This window comes from Equus quagga, unplaced genomic scaffold (assembly GCF_021613505.1).
Source record: "Equus quagga isolate Etosha38 unplaced genomic scaffold, UCLA_HA_Equagga_1.0 812_RagTag, whole genome shotgun sequence".
NCBI lineage: Eukaryota > Metazoa > Chordata > Mammalia > Perissodactyla > Equidae > Equus > Equus quagga.
In genome coordinates this window covers 1-15,957 of record NW_025803311.1, presented here as the reverse complement: position 1 = coordinate 15,957, position 15,957 = coordinate 1, and the positions used below count along the sequence as shown (strand labels likewise).

At 56.0% G+C, this 15,957-nt stretch overlaps 1 protein-coding gene across 1 annotated transcript; it reads left to right on the top strand.

Annotated features, from left to right (window-relative positions):
• Positions 1-1,231: 1,231 nt before the first annotated feature.
• LOC124234493 (collagen alpha-2(I) chain-like) lies at positions 1,232-15,764 on the top strand. Its single transcript, XM_046651841.1, has 5 exons — positions 1,232-1,360; positions 11,871-12,675; positions 13,326-13,573; positions 13,826-14,016; positions 15,144-15,764. Exons 1-4 carry the CDS (start codon positions 1,232-1,234, stop codon positions 13,877-13,879), a joined length of 1,236 nt encoding a protein of 411 aa, XP_046507797.1. The 3' UTR covers positions 13,880-14,016; positions 15,144-15,764.
• The last annotated feature ends 193 nt before the right edge of the window (positions 15,765-15,957 follow it).

The window sequence follows — 15,957 nt, the reverse complement described above, 5'->3', positions numbered from 1 at the left end:
TGTCCTCCCCACCGCTCGCCCCAGGCGCCAGGCTGCCGCCTGGGGTGTAGACGCAGGGAGGGTACTGTAGGGGAGGAAGACATTTCCTCTTCCCAAATGTGGGTTCATCTGGCCGGAGAATGAATTAAATTCACATGAGACAGAATAGCAGAGAAAATTAAACAAAGCTTTATGAGGAACCATGGCCCGGGGCCTTTCTTCCCGAAGGAAGAAAGGGCACCCAAGAAGTGGGGTGCACAGAGCGGTTATATACCCCCAAACAGGGTGTTTCACATGTGATTGAAATGTCCCTCCCACAATAGTCACAAGATTGCCCTGTCGGCACAGTGCTTGATGGACACAGCAGGTAGTGGTCGGCTATCTCGGTGGTGGGCGTGGCAGGAGGCAAGTCGATTATCTGGAGCTGGGTAGTCACAGGTGAGCCCAGCAATCAGTTCCTAGCCTAAGGAAAGATGCTTAATCCTTAAAGAAATGCCAACGTTGGTAGGGGGAGGGAAGTCAGTTACAGGAGGTTACCAGACAAGCACAATAAAATGCAGATTTAAGTCCTTGCCTTTGGTATTAAGAGTTTCTAGAAAGAAGGTCATCTCCTTTCTTCTTCCTGGTACAGAGAGGGAGGCACCTCTTACAGATAGAGATTTACCTTACAAATGTAAATGTGTCCTAAGAAAGGGCAAGTTCCATTCCTCAGAGCCTCCTTCCCTGTCCCAGTTTATCAAAAGCAATCAGCCTCAAATAATCCTGATGCCAAAGAGACGTATCTTGGGGTGGCCAATTTCAGGTCCCTACAGTACCCCAGGTCTGACTGAGCCAGCGCGCAGGGCCTCCTCCCAGGGAGACCCTCGGAGACACAGACCGTGCCCTGGGAAGAGCAGTCTGGGAGCGATCCAGCGGCCGCTCATCAGCAGGGCAGGCGAGAGGGTGGGAGAATTGGGCCCGAGGGAGGCCGATGCCTGGAGCGCAGACAGTCGGGCCCAGGTGGGGCCCACCGTGCCCCAAGGGACGCAGGGAGGGGACGGTGCGGCTGCACTCCCGCACCCCATCTCACGGCCCACCCGCTCCGGCAGTCCTCGTGGGCCTCTGCCTACCCGGCGGGGACACTCAGGACCCGGGCCGCCCTCCCCCCGACCCCGTGAGGGACTGTGGGGCCAGGGGCGTGGCCAAGGGCATAGCCAGGGCCTTACGTGCCCGGGCTCCATCCTCACGCACTGCGCGTCAGCCAGTGCTCCTGATGGTGCCCTGGGGACAACCCACGCCCACCATCCCCCCACCCCGGGTGACAGCAGCGCCCCCTCGGGGGCCCGCAACCCGCAGGAAGCAGCAGCTGCCAGAACGCAAAGGAACGCCAACGAAGGCGAAGGTACGTGAACGCGAACAGTCCGCAGCCCTGGCCGCCCAACGGGACGCGCCGCGCAGAGCGGACGCCGTGGAGCGCCCTGCATGGTCCCGTCTCAGCAGACGCCGCACGCACGATGCCAGCGGGCGAGCACAGGGCAGCCACTCGCCGTCCACAGCCACGCGACGGTCCAGACACGCCCCCGCCTGCGCCCCGCCGCCTCTTCCAGGGTCCCCTCCATCCCGGCGTGTGGCCTCAAGACTCCAGATGCTACCTGCCCGCCGGGGTGGGGGGGGGGCTCCTGGGCCTTTGGGGAGAGACTCCGGATCCCCGTATCCCCAAGTCCCCACTTCACTCCAGCTCCACGTGGGGCCCCGCCCCTATGGCCTCCTCCACCCCTCGCCGCCCAGCCCTCTCATTCGCTCCGCCTCTGCTCCCTCAGTGCCTCCTCTCTCCACATGGCCGCTCCGCCCTCCCCTTAGGCCCTTGGCTCTTTCCCTCATTCCTCGGCCCTCCCTGCCCAACAGTGGCTCTTCCCCTGGATCCTCCGCCCTGTCGTCGACGCTCAGTCCTTTCCGTAGACACTTGGCCCTCCCCTCCCCACCCGGCTCTCTTCATCAATACAGTGCTTCTCAGACACCCTCGGCCCTTTCTGCCACTCCTCGCTGTCTCCATGGGCACTCGGCCCTCCCCTCCCCCATGCGGCTCTCAGTACAAGCTCTGCCCCTCAGACACCCTCGGCCCTTTCCGTCTCCCCTCAGCTCTTTCCTTCATGACTCTGCAATTCGGACACTCTTGGCTCGCTCGGCCAGCTGTAGGTTGTTTCCGTCGCCCCTCGGCTCCCCGCCCGGATGCAGGCGTCTAAGTTCAGGCTCAGCCCACCGGATGTGCTCCTGTGCGCTGGGCGGTGGCTGCGTCTGTTCTGAAATCGCAGCTTGCAGAGAAGTGTGCACTGGGGGAGGTGCAGCACAGTCAGAAAGCAGGGGACATCTGGAGATTTGTGGTCTGGACCGTGGCAGCCTGTAGCTGAGAGGAACAGAGAAAGGGGGCAGGGGTCAGAGGTCAGAGAGCTGGGCAAGGCCGTGAGCTCAGCAGAGTCAATGCGGGGTGCATTCGGGAAAGAAAACTCAGGGAGACGGAGCCGCCCCTTGTGTCCAGACTCGTTTGGTTTCATGACTGATGAGTTGTTTAGGCTGGTTACTTTTAAAACTTCAGATGAGAAGCAGGCTCCGATGATTGGAATTTGGTTGCTCTTTGAGAGATATTTGCATTTGTGAAGGAAAGGGGGATAACCTTGTAGGGACCTGAAATTGGCCACCCCAGGATATGTCTCTTTGGCATCGGGATTGTTTGGGGCTGATTGCTTTGGATAAACTGGGACAGGGAAGGAGGCTCTGGGAAATGGAACTTGCCCTTGTTGGGACATATTTACATTTGTAAGGTAAATCTCTATCTGTAAAATGTGCCTCCCTCTCTGTACCAGGAAGAAGAGAGATGACCTTGTTCCTAGAAACTCTTAATGGGGAAGGCAAGAACTTAAGTTGGTTGCTGTCTGGCAATCTCATATAACTGATTTAGGGTGGTGGCTTCTGACCTTTACTTAATCCGATTTGATTCTTGTCTAAAAGTCATGGGATCACCCAATGACCAGACCCCACCTGCACTGATACCATTTTAACTTTTTTTCATTTTCTTTCCTTTGTCTTGTAAAGAGATAACTCTCACACCCATGCCTTATAAAATTAGCCCTAACCCTCAACTCGGGGCAGCAGCAGGGGCTCCTCCTGCCCGTGGGCCCTGTCCCCATGCAGCAGCCTGACTGCCCATGGGTCCCGTCCCCATGCTGGCAGCAGCAGCTCTGACTGCCCATGGGTCCTGTCCCCATGCTATTCCACACTATTAATAATAAAAGAGCACTACTGCCAGATCTTGAGAGTCTAAGAAATCTTTCTTTCGACTCCTCGGCTCACCCACCCCGCATCAATGACCATGTAAGAGGCCTTTCCTCCCCTTGCCTGACCCATCCCCCTGCAGGTGGGTCACATGGACCTTGCCCTCTTGGCCCCTCCATGTGACTCCGTCTGTCCACTGTTCCTGCCAGCCCATCCTGAGAAAATCCTTCCCCTTCTTCTGTCTCATGTCTCCCTGCCACCCCAGCTGTCCTGGTGGAGTCATGAGTGGTCCTCATTTTACAGATGGAGGAAATGGGTGACCAGCTCCAGACACACCAGCAGCTGGAAGCTGCTGCCCAGGGGTCCCCTCAACTTCCTCCTCATCCCCCCAGCGACACCTTTTCTTCCAGCCTGGCTTTCTTTGCACCTCCTCAGTGGACACACTGTCCTGATGCTTCCTTCTCCCTTACAGCCTCAAGCACCATCTCTGTGCCTGGACACCCTCTCCACCCCCAGTCTGCTCTGAGCCAAGGGCCTGTGCTCTCTGGGAACCGTCGATGAAAAATAATCCATAACCAATCTATAAATGAAAATTTGGGTGAGTTTATCCTGAGTTTGAATCTTAGGATTATAACCCAGGAGAATCTTTCCACAAAGGAACAGAGCACTCCAAAGAAGTGGGGGTACACTGGGTGGTTGTATACCCTCAAAGAGTATGTTTCACATATGATTGAAATGTCCCTTTTACAATAGTCACGAGGCTGCTCTGTCAGCACAGCGATTGATGGAAATGGCAGATAGGTCTGCTGTCTTAGTTAATGCCACGGGGTGGCAGGTGTGTTGCCTTGGGCTGGGCGGTCACAGATGAGCGCTGCAATCGGTTCCCAGCCTAAAGAAAGATGCTTAATCTTTAAGGAGATGCAAACGTTGGGAGGGGGAGAGAGGTTGCACCTTTATCTCAAGGACCTTTTGCTGTTGCCATAGGGAATCTCTAAAGCAGATATACAATGCTCAACTGCCTCCATCAGGCCCTTTTGGAAAGACAAGGTCAGACCAAATTAGGTTTACACAAAATGGCTTCCTCATATACTCCAATATATCCTGTTACTTGCCATTTTTATTTGTCAGGACCTCCACCCAGGTGGAGTTGGCTCCACGCTGTCCAGTTCCTCAGGTTCTCCATGCCAAAACCTGCTCCCTGGAGCTGATGAGGGACCATCACCCAGGAGGGGTGTGTGAGTTTCCTGAGGTAGCTGCAACAAGTTACCACAAACTGGGTGCCTCAAAATCCATCCTCCCCCGTCCTGGAGACCAGGGGTCTGAGGTTAAGGGTCGCAGGGCCGTGCTCCCTCTGGAGGCTCCAGGGGAGGGTCGCTACTCCCTCTTCCAGCATCTGGGGCTCCAGGCATCCCTGGGCTGGTGGCTGCCTCCCTCCTGTCTCTCTCTGTCCTCACATGGCTCCTCTGTGTCTCTCTGTGTCTTTGTTCTTCCTCTGTCTCTCTCTTATAAGGATCCCTGTGATGGCGTTTAGGGCCCACCCAGGTTACTCAGGATAAACGCCTCAAGATCCCTAACTTAGTCACATCTTTTATCACCATATCCCATAATATTCACAAGTTCTGAGGATGAGGACACGGACATATGTTTTTCGGGGGGCCACCATTCAACCCACTGCAGGGTGCAAGCTTGAAGCCTTGGAGTCCTCGACTTCTCCATCTCTCGGGCCCCAGCATCCCACTTGTCACCAGTTCCCGACCGCACCACTGACAGTAGCTGTTTCCCTCCCAGTCCCCAGCACTCTCCTAGTCCGGGCCGCCATTGTCTCCAGGACGACTGTGCCAGCTTCCTATGGTCTCCCTGCTCCCTGCCTCCGCCATCCTCCACGGATCAGTCAGAGTGACCCTTGTAGGAGACGGATCCTCACGGCCATTCCCCACTCCATGTCCTTTGGTATCTCCGTGGCCCTGAGAACACAGCCCACCCTGGCTGCCCCTCAGCTTCTCTGCCTACACCCTCCACATACCCCTCTCCCAACAGCAGTGACTGTCTGGTCACTTGCCGTCCGTGCTCTCACTCACCTCCAACCTTTGTGTGTCCAGTTCCATCTTTCTAGAATATTCTTTGACCCTCCCACTTCCCCTGATTTCTGAGTGAGAGACCTCAGCTTCCACAGGGGACCTCCCATGTCCTTGCTGGGTTGGTCTTGTCATCCTTACCCAACACACCTGACGCCTCCGTGGTCATTCCCTCCCAGAGTTCCCAGCCATCTCCTCCTTCCAAGTAGATGTGGCTGCTCTTCCCGAGTCGTGTCCCAGAGGGACCTGGTCTCCTCTCCCACCCGTGGGACTGTCAGGGGATGGACAGGCTGTGGCTGCTGGTACGTCTCTTCAGTGAGTGGGGCAGCAGGGCCCGGGCCCAGAATATGCTCTCGGGGGACAGGAATTGTCAGAACCATGTGCTCCTTGTTGGCTGCTCGGGCCGAGGTGACTCTTCTCCTCACATGGGCCCCGTGTGCCAGAGAGAAGGTGGATGAGCAGCCCCTGCACAGTGCCTGAGTCAGCTTCACGAGGGGCCGGGGGAGACACCCGCCCAGAGGAGGAATGCCAACTGACACCAACACAGCAAGAAGGGGCAGCAGGCCTGAGGGTACTCCTTGCCCACCCTTCCACCCCGTAAAAGGAACCCTGAGAGCCCCACCCTGTGCTTCCACTCCCAGCCACCTGCAGCGGAGCCAGCAGTCCAGGTGGAATCCCTGACCCACCTTTGCTGATCTGACCGGATCTGGATACTTAGCAGATTCTGCTCAGCACGGGCTCAGCCTGACGTGCCTCACACGGTGGCCGAGGGGAGTCAGGGCCTGTGGGCCAGGGCAGGCTCAGAGGGCAGGGGGAGTGTGTGCACCTCAGAGTCACCCCCGAGGACTCCGGAATACGGCTGCTGGAATAGGGGAGTCTGAGTCCTCAAGTCGGGGGCTGGAGGCCAGCGTGAGACCCCGGAGCCCTGCCCAATCTCCTCTGGGGAGCTGGCCTCCTCAGATCCCTCTGGAGCCTGGGCCAGAACAGGCCATGGGCTCCCACTGCCCCAGGGAATATGCTGGCTCCTGGTGACCAGGGCTCCGATCCCCCTCTGAGCCCTGGGACCTCCTCTCTGCCCCTCATCCTCTACCCCAGGCTCATCCTTCCTCCTGCTCAGGCTGTGCCCTGGGTCCCATCTCCTCAGGTGGGTCCCCCTCCTCTTGTCTCCCATCCTGGCAGCCCCTCCCCCTCCCACGCCAGCTGCCCTGGCGGAGCCACTCTTCCTCCTCCATTCCCAACTCCCCTCTCTCCGCATTTCAATCCTTCCTGTTCTCTCTGCTTCCCAATCTTGCAGTTCTCTTTCCAGTGATTTCTAGCAGAAATCAGTGAAGCGTGGTGGCTAGCTGGCTTCTGGAGGCAAATTGCCTCTTTTGTTCAAATCTTGCCTCTGCCAATTATCTGTGAGTCCTTGGACAAGTTATCAAAGGTCTCTAAGCCTCCTTTGTCTGTCTCAAAATGGGATCGCAACACGGTCTACATCACAGGCCTCTTGGCGTGAAGGTGCTTAGGGTGGGCCCAGCACACCAGGGTGCGGGGTCCATTTGCTGTCGTCACGAGGACGATCTGAGGCAGCAGCAGCTCTGGCTGTGAATGCCGACCCCCTTCCACCGGGTGGTCTCCCTGGGTATGTGCCCCCCACCCGGGTACCCAGGCCCCTGGAGCAGAGGACCCTGGGACTAGCACACCTGCACTGGCAGGGCCACTCCAAGAAGGATGGAGCCCCTACTCCATCACCCCAGGAAGGATGGAGCCCCTGCTATGTCACTGATGACAACACCAGGGATGCAGAAGGGCCACCAATGCCCTCCAGTGGCAGCTCAGACCCATGGAGACAGAAGGCGAGGTCACTGCAGGGCCTCACAGGTCAGAGGTCAGCAGAGCCTCCACAAACCTGAAGCCCCATGTGCTCCCAGGGTGGCACCTGCCGGGCTTCTCTTCCCCTGGGCCTCGGGGGACAGGCAGCCTGAGCCCCCCCCATGGGCTCCACAGAGCAAATCAGGGGATGAGGCCGAGGGAGTGTGTCGGCTGGATGGGAAGCTGAGGTGGTGCAGGAGTCCGGAGCCCCAGGGGCAGCCTGGGGTCAAAAGGACAGGGGCTCAGTGGGCGCAGGTTTGAGCCATGATGCCCAGGTCTACATCTAAATTTTGCCACAGACTGGCCGTGAGTTCTTGGGCAAGTTATCAAGAAATGGAGACTTTATATACGTTTGTGTGTATGTACATAAATCTACCTGCTGTCCGGTGTGATCCTCAGAACAGTGCTGTGCGGTGGGCAGAAGTCACCCCCTCGTATACACACGCTCATATGTATATATCACATACATCTATTTTCTAAACCTGAACCCTCTGCCCTCACTTCCTATGTCCCACAATAGTGCCTTCCTCACTGGTTTGCTCTGCATCCTAAACGAGTTGACACATGAACCGTTCAGGATGGGGAAGGGCCGCGAGTGCTGTGTGAGCTCTCCAGAGGCGACCAGCTCCTACGACATTTATTAAGGTGAATTCTCAGAAGCTGGGTGGTTCCTCCCCACCTCCAGCACGTGTTGAGGGTCAAGTTAAGAACAGGTAGATGGCGGTGACCAGACCCACCCAGGAGAATAACACTCAGACTCTCCAGTCCCCATCTACACAGTCTAGTGACTGTCACCGTACTTCAGATGCACTGGGATACTTCTCCTTCATTCCAGCCAAAGAATGTATTTATTCAGAATTCTTATATAGACCTCACGGAGTTCAAAGTCACCTGTGATCCAGGCAGAGACCCATCCTTCATCTAATTCCGAATCGAGTCCACTCAAAGGAAGTAGGCTACACAGATGCAAAAGCACCATGGGGAGATCGGGGTAGGGGAGTTTTCATTTTACATTGGAAAGAGAGATGTTAGCAGGAGCCCAGAACTTCCAGATCCTGCTGAACCTCAGAAGTGTCTCAAACTCCAAGAGCTCCATGTGGCCTCCAGCTCCCGCCCCTGAGACCAGTGTTCCCAGGAGCCTCTGACCTCAAGGACCCACAGAGCGTGGGCTCCATCCTCCAACAAGAGCCCGCCCCTGCCCAGACCACCCTCTCCAAACCCCGCTCACCAGGCCAGTTGCTCGGCCCTGGCCCCTGGTGTTTCCGTGGGGGCCACACACATGCGTCGGATCCCATGCGCTTCCCTGCAGGGCAGCTGCTCTGGGTGACGCCTGCTTCTGCGTGGGAACCGCAGGGAGAGAGAGACCGACTTGTAGGGGTTAGGGTCAGGGTTTGGGGCAGCTTATGTTTGGGGTTCAGCCCTGGGCAAATCCCAGGTCGGGGTTTGTGGTTAGGGTGGGGTCTCAGGTGAGGGGTGCAGGGTTTACAGGGGTCATGAGGTTTCTGCAATGCTGTATAGTTTACTGTTTGCAGACCTTAGCCTTAGGGAATTCCTGGTGAGGGTCACAGCTGCGAGTTAGGGGACACATGTGTCAGGGTTCTGGGTGAGTGACAGAATCCCTGAGAGAACCCATCCACCACCTCACGTGCCCTCAGCACCTCTGCAACCTCAAACTCCCCCTTAGCTGGGAAGGGCTCAGGAAAGGGCTTCCCTTGACTCTCAGGCTCCCTAAGAGCCCAATTTGCCCCAGGACTTGGTCAAAACTCCCCCTTATTGTAACGTGCCCACTGGAACCAGGTCGTCCAGCACGGTCTTTAAACCCTGTTGCCCCAAGTCACCCAGTGGACTTTTCAGCACTGTTTGAATTTCTCCATCAGCTTTCTGAGTGCAGAGAAAAGGCACCACGCCATGGATGATCGATAGTTTCCTTCCTAGAAGATTTAAAAGCTATTTTTGCAACACTTAAGCTTTTCATCAAATGATGAACAAGTTTTACCTATTTGTTTCATTACTGGTGATAAATTTGCCAACTCCAGGTCCACCTGTTTTTTTGTGAACTTGCCCAAAGAAAACGGCCCCCATGTTGTACACCGCAGGGCAAGGCACTCACAGGTAAAGGTCCTAGGGCCTCACACACCGAGTCATCTTGGAACTCAGCTCTGGACCCTGCTGGCAGGTGTGGCATCCACGCTGGGCAAGAGCCCTGACACTGTGGGGCTGCCTGGCCCAGGATCCCCTGCTCCTCCTCAGCCCTGGACCCGGCCCTTCTGTTGAAGACACATCTCCACCTGTGCAGAGACCTGGCTTTCCTTCTCTGGAGGGAGGGCTGATGCCCAGAGAACAGGCCCAGGAGGTGGTGATGCCCCCCTGCTCAGCCCCTCTGTTGGCATCAGGCCCTGGGCACTGGCCATTTATACTCACCGTGTGCTCCCCCACTCCAGGCAGGTCACAAAGGGTCCCCAAAAGTTCACTCCCAGTGACCCCATCCCTGGGGGACCCCCTCAGTCCGCCCCTCCTGGGCATCTGTGCAGGAAGACCTGTCCCATGACTCTCCTCTCCTCCAGCCCCCGCCCCCTCACCCCATCCCAGAGCCTTGGTTCAACACACTGAATGATTGAGTCTGGGGGCAGCGACCTGCCCACGAGTATGTCCACTACATGGGAAATACATAAGGGGCCCGCAGGCCCAGTCTCACTGTACTGCTGTCTCCAGGAGCCAAGGGCGTGTGAACTCATAAACCCTAGGGTGGGGGTGGGGGGAGAGGAGAGGCGCCATGGTCATTTGGTGTGGTCTGGTCACTCCCAAAGCTGCAGCTTTGTTCCCACAAAACCCTGCCCTGGGGTTTCCATGGTGACTGTAAACACACCTCAGACCCTGGAGATGCAAGCACCCCTTTTCTCTGACAGCTCCCACCGGATACCTGGTCATCCAGGACCGTACATGGAGCCCTGAGTTGTGGGGAGTGAGCTACATGCTGGATGGGGCGTGAGTGGTGAGAGTCCAAGAAAGGGAAGGGGCCACACCAGGGACCAGGGCAGTTGGTCTGGATGAACAGCACGTGGGGCTGTCTGGGAACGATGCCTCACCCACACAAATCTGCATGAGTACCAAAAACCAAACTAAAAAACATTTAGAAAGCTATGGCCAGAATGGCTCAGGGTCCTCCTGTGGTCACTCTGTGAAAGCAGGCCAGGGGACACAGCTGGGGTCCTGGAGGAGGGCGGATCTCTAAGACGAAGAGCCTGAGTCCCTAGATCCAGCAGTGGCAGGGAGGACTGGCCACAGGTCAGGTCACCGTCGGGATTTCACGTGAGTTCCAGTCGGATGACACTGTCACAGCAGCTGCCGCCATCTTAACGCATGCCCTCTCCTTCCTCTTCCATACAGAGAAGGAGTGCACTCGGGGCAGCCCTGCACTCTGGGGTGCTCACTCGACTAAGTTTCAAGTAGAAGGGCCGCGTGCGATTTCCGGGGAGGATCTGGGAGGGAGGCAGCAGCCCCTTCACTGCCATCTCCTCTCGCTGCAGCTGTGGAGCATACATGTGATGGTCGGAGCCCTCAGCCGTGGGCTGGGAGGTGACTTGAGGATGGAAGCCACTGGAGGGCAGCAGAGCAGAAACTCGGGGACAGGGTCCTCATGTTGGCAGGGTTTGCTGTGCCCGCACAAGGATGCCTGTCATTTATGGTTATGTGGTGACTCCTCTCTCCCACCCTGAGGTCTCTCTCCCTTTTGATCTCTCCCTGGTATGTCGCAAAGCAAACCCTACATGCTGCACTGGGGAGGGGATATAAACCTCTGAACACTTAATCAGGGTATGTCATACTTGTAAAACATCTGAAAACGGTTAAGTTTATCATTTTTTTTAAGATTTTTTAATTTTTCCTTTTTCTCTTCAAAGCCCCCGGGTAGACAGTTGTGCATTTTTAGTTGTGGGTCCTTCTAGTTGTGGCATGTGGGATGCCTCCTCAGCGTGGCCTGATGAGTGGTGCCACGTCCGCGCCCAGGATTCGAACTGGTGAAACCCTGGGCAGCCAAAGCAGAGCATGCGAACTTAACCACTCTGCCAGGGGGCCGGCCCCTGTCGTCTTTTTTGGTAATGAATTCTTAAAGCCTACTTTATCCCATTTTTCTGGAAAATACCTGCATCTCCTTCGTATCATCTTCAACAACACTGCTGTGAAACTAAGTAGACTCCCTATGTCTGTGAAATTGCTTTACAGGATAAACTATACTGCTCTTAAAACAGTTTGAGAAGCAACCTGACAGGCAGTGTTCGATACCTGAGTCATCAGGAGCCGGACCCTGACTGTGAGTATACTTACATCCTTTGCTTACTGAAAACAGGAAGAAACGGAGCAATGCACAGAATGAGTATGTGGCCTGTGCTGTAGTGTGGACTGCAGGAGCTTCTAGAAAGGCCAAGCTCGGCTCTGCAGGCGCTTGTGGGTGGCTGGAGCTGCCCTCCTCATCCTGGCACATCCTCCTCCACTCCATGCACTGGCCACCCACCCAGGGCTTCTCTTCTTTCACATCCTACTTGGCTATTACAAAAACAACTACGAAAAGTTTTCCAAAAGAGAAACCTAGTAATCTCAATTTCTTTCCATTTGATGCCTGCTACAATAGGCCACTTAAGACTCGAATCACAGCACAGCTGTGCTCTCCATGCCTCATAGTGCTTTACTTTTTCCCCTAGATATCTGCGTATCTAGCAGGCGGGACAGTCGCCAGGGCAGGCTGCTCATGGTCAGGGTCAGGGCTGCAGTCAGGGTCAGGATGGAGATAGGGCTGGGGTAGAGACAGTGAGGACGGCTGGGTCTAGGGCGCGGTTGGCGTTAGTGCCACCAGGGAGGAACAGGGCTGCCACCTCTGTTTCCCGTCTGCATGGAGCTCCTGTCCTCCCGCCCGCGCCCCGGGAGCCAGGCTGCCGCCTGTGGTGTAGACGCAGGGAGGGGACCCCGGGTCTGACTGAACCGGCGCGCAGGGCCTCCTCCCAGCGAGACCCTGGGAGACACAGACCGCACGCCGGGAAGAGCGGCCCCGGCAGGACCAGCGGCCGCGCGAGTGCAGGGCTGGCGCGAGGGCAGGAGGGGTGGGCCCGAGGGAGGCCGCCGCCTGGAGCGCGGACAGTTGGCCGGGGCGGGGCCCACCGCTCCCCGAGGGATGCAGGGAGGGGACAGCGCGGCTGCGCTCACACACCCTGTCTCACGGCCCATCCGCTCCGGCGGTCCACGTGGGGCTCCGCCTCCCCCCGGCGACGGGCACTCAGGACCCAAGCCGCCCTCCCCTCGGCGAGAGACTGTGGGGCCAGGGGCGTTGCCAGGGCCGTACGTGCTCGGGCTCCGTCCTCTTGCCCTGGGCGTCAGCCGGTGCTCCTGAGGGAAGCCGGTGGCGCCCTGGGGACAGCCCGCGCCCGCCATCCCCCTACCCCGGGTGACAGCAGCGCCCCCTCGGGGGCCTGCGACCCGCAGGAAACAGCAGCCGCCAGAACGCAAAGGAAGGCCAAGGAAGGCGAAGGTACGTGAACACGAACGGTCTACAGCCCGGGCCGCCCGACGGGACGCGCCGCGCAGAGCTGACACCGCGGAGCACCCCGCACGGTCCCGTCTCAGCAGACGCCGCACGCACGACGCGGGCGGGCGAGCACAGGGCAGCCACTCGCCATCCACAGCCACGCGACGGTCCAGACGCGCCCCCGCCTGCGCCCCGCCGCCTCTTCCAGGGTCGCGTCCCTCCCGGCTTGCGGCCTTGAGACCCCGGATGCTACCTGCCCGCCGGGGGCGCGGGGGCTCCTGGGCTTCTGCGGAGAGACCCCGGATCCCCGTGTCCCCGAGTCCCCACTTCACTCCGGCTCCTCGTGCGGCCCCGCCCCTCTGGCCGCCGCCCGCCCCTCGCCGCCCAGCCCTCTCAGTCTCTCCGCCTCTGCTTCCTCAGTGCCTCCTCTCTCCACATGGCCGCTCCGCCCTCCCCTTAGGCCCTCGGCTCTTTCCCTCATTCCTCGGCCCTCCCTGCCCAACAGTGGCTCTTTCCCTGGATCCTCCACCCTGTCGTCGACGCTCGGTCCTTTCCGTAGACACTTGGCCCTCCCCTCCCCACCCGGCTCGGTAGAAGCTCTGCTCCTCAGACACTCTCGGCCCTTTTTGTCTCCCCTCGGCTCTTTCCTCCAGGACTCTGTGACTCGGACAAGCTCGGCGCTCTCGGCCAGCTGGAGGTTGTTTCCATCTCCGCCAGGGCTCTGCGATTCCCAAAACCTCGGCGCACTCGGCCAGCCGTCGGTTCTTTCCGTCGCCCCCCCGGCTCCCGGCCCGGATGTGTTAGTCTCGCTTCAGGCTCAGCCCGCGGGACGCGCTCGTGTGCGCTGGGCGGTGGCTGTGTCTGTTCTGAAATTGCAGCTCGCGGAGAACTGTGCGCCAGGGTAGGTGCAGCACGGTCCTGGTGAAAGTCTGGGCGTGTGGCCGGGCGGGGACAGTGGAGTGGGGCCTGGGTCAGAGATCGGCCTCAGGATCAGGGCTGTAAGCTTCATGGATACATGACAAGCAACAGGGTGGACGAGCGCCCGAGGGAGCCATTTGGGTTGAAACGAACTCGGCCGGCACTGGTTTTCCCGAAGGGGCCTGGCCTGTGGGGTGCGCGTGCATCCGCTTTAAATGTTGACTGTGTCCCCAAGACAGGAGAGATCCGTAAGGATGGGGATGCAGCCTCCCCACATCTGCGTTTCTGAAAGGAAAACCGTCTCCCCCTGAACTCAGGATTGAGTGCCGACCCGGCTTCCTGAGACCTCCGACCCGCTGTGTTCACCGACCTGCGGTGTCAGCAAAGCCTCTGGTGACAAGTGAAGGGACATCCCTGTCATATGTGGTGGATGCCATTTGTTCTAAAACCCTATGTAGCCGCTCTGTGACCCCCTTCTTTGGTGCCCTTGCTGCCTTGGGGAGAAAGGCCCCAGGCTAGTCCCCACAGCTGCTCTATAGTAACTCACCCAGTTTTCAGTGGTAGATTAATTATGGAGTATTTGCGGTTAGGGTTAGGGCTGGCGTCAGGGATGTGGTTAGGGTAGGGGTTGGGGTCGGTGTCAGGGTTTAGGGTTTAGGCAAAGGTTTAGAGTTTAAGATGGGGTCTGGAATTAGAGGCAAGAGGTGAGAAGAGCGGGGTGAGGGTGAGAGTAAGGGTGAAGGCGAATTTACGGGTTGGGGGTTAAGGATACAAGATACGGGTTAAGGTTCGTGGTTTGGGTACAGGTTCTGGGTTGGGATTAGGATTAGGGTTAAAGGTATGGTGATGTTTGTCGTTAGGGTTAGGGAATTAGGTTTAGGGTTAGGGTTGGGGAGATAAGTTTTAGGGTTAGAGTTAGGGTTAGGGTTTAGGGGTTAGGATTAGGGGTAGGGTTAGGGTAAGGTTAGGGTTAGGATTAGGGTTAGGGTTAGGGGTTAGGGTGAGTGTTAGGGTCAGGGTCACGGCCAGGGCCAGGGTGAGGGTTTGGACTATGGCTAAGGCTAGTGCTAGGGCTAGGGCTACAGTTAGGGGTTAGGGGTTTGGGGTTAGTGTGGTGGGTTGGGGTAGGGGTAGGGTTAGGGTTGGGTTAGGGTCAGGGTCAGGGTGTGGATCAGGGTCAGGGTTAGGCTTGAGGTAAGGTTAGGGTTAGTGGTTAGGGTTAGGGGTTAGGGGTTAGGTTTAGGGTTAGCTGGGAACCTTTTTTGAAGTATAATGTGCTAGCTTCATCACCACTACCTGATCCCCGAAACAAGATTGTGTCTTAATAAATCCATCAATCTGGACTTTTTTTTTTAAGATCTCTAGTGATTGTGATGTGCAAACCAGCTTTGAGAGTGTCTCTCTTGGGGTGTTTAAAGGCAGAGGGGAGAACCTTGAATCTGAAGAAATTTTATCTACAACCTTTAATCTGTTTATAGGCTCTTGTTACAGATAAAAGTGTTCTTAAGTTGTCAGGAAGGGATATTTAACATTTCATCCTTTCTCCTTCCCAGCATTTGATCCTCCAGCTCCCTTTATCACTCGTGTTTTGAACACAAGTGCGATGAAGGAAACCTTTAAAAGCTACATGGAATTGCTTGTCAGTGTTGCCCTGGACCCCGACACGATGCAAGCCCTAGAGAAGAGCAATGGTATATAATCTGCTGAGTAGCACTTCCTGGGTCTTTGTTGTTCTTGTCTGTTAGTTGTGCGTTTAATGTATGTTTTTTTATCAGTTAACAAATTCATGATATATTGATTCTATACAATGGTCATATCTTTTCATGAATTATCTGAATATTTGAATAACTGTATATTGAATGTATTTTTACTGATCTCTACTCATGGGAAAATTATATAACTATCTGCTAGTTTCTTTCAATTTTACGAATCTTTATGAGCTTTACAATATTTCACTCAGTGTCTGTATTACATGGAGGGTCCAGATGTCAATATATTATGTTTTCTAATAATTAGATGAACTGGATAATAATGGTGTAAAGATTAAAATTGTATATTTGCGTCCAGTAAAAGCTATATCACAAAGTAATTATTTCCTAATCAGTTAGTACTAAAACAATATATGCATTGTTTTATATTCATTAATATTATTCCTTTATACTCTTGCTTTATTAATCTTTCTTATAGTAAAGTAGGGATGAAGTTGATATATAAATAAACTATATAAAATATATCTAATGTTGCTCACTAATGTTTACCCTTCAGCTACTATAGCATTCACCAGGGACAACTAGAAAGATGAATGAAAGGATTAATGAGCCAGTTTCTATTACCCTTCTTCTGTCAAAATGATTCTATGGGTGTAAG

Coding starts and splice junctions, on each gene's coding strand:
- LOC124234493 (XM_046651841.1), top strand. CDS start 1,232: ATGGTGCCCTGGGGACAACCCACGCCCACCATCCCCCCACCCCGGGTG. Junction 1,361..11,870: donor GAACGCCAACGAAGGCGAAG/GTACGTGAACGC, acceptor CTGCGTATCTAG/CAGGCGGGACAGTCGCCAGG. Junction 13,574..13,825: donor GCGGAGAACTGTGCGCCAGG/GTAGGTGCAGCA, acceptor TGTGTCCCCAAG/ACAGGAGAGATCCGTAAGGA.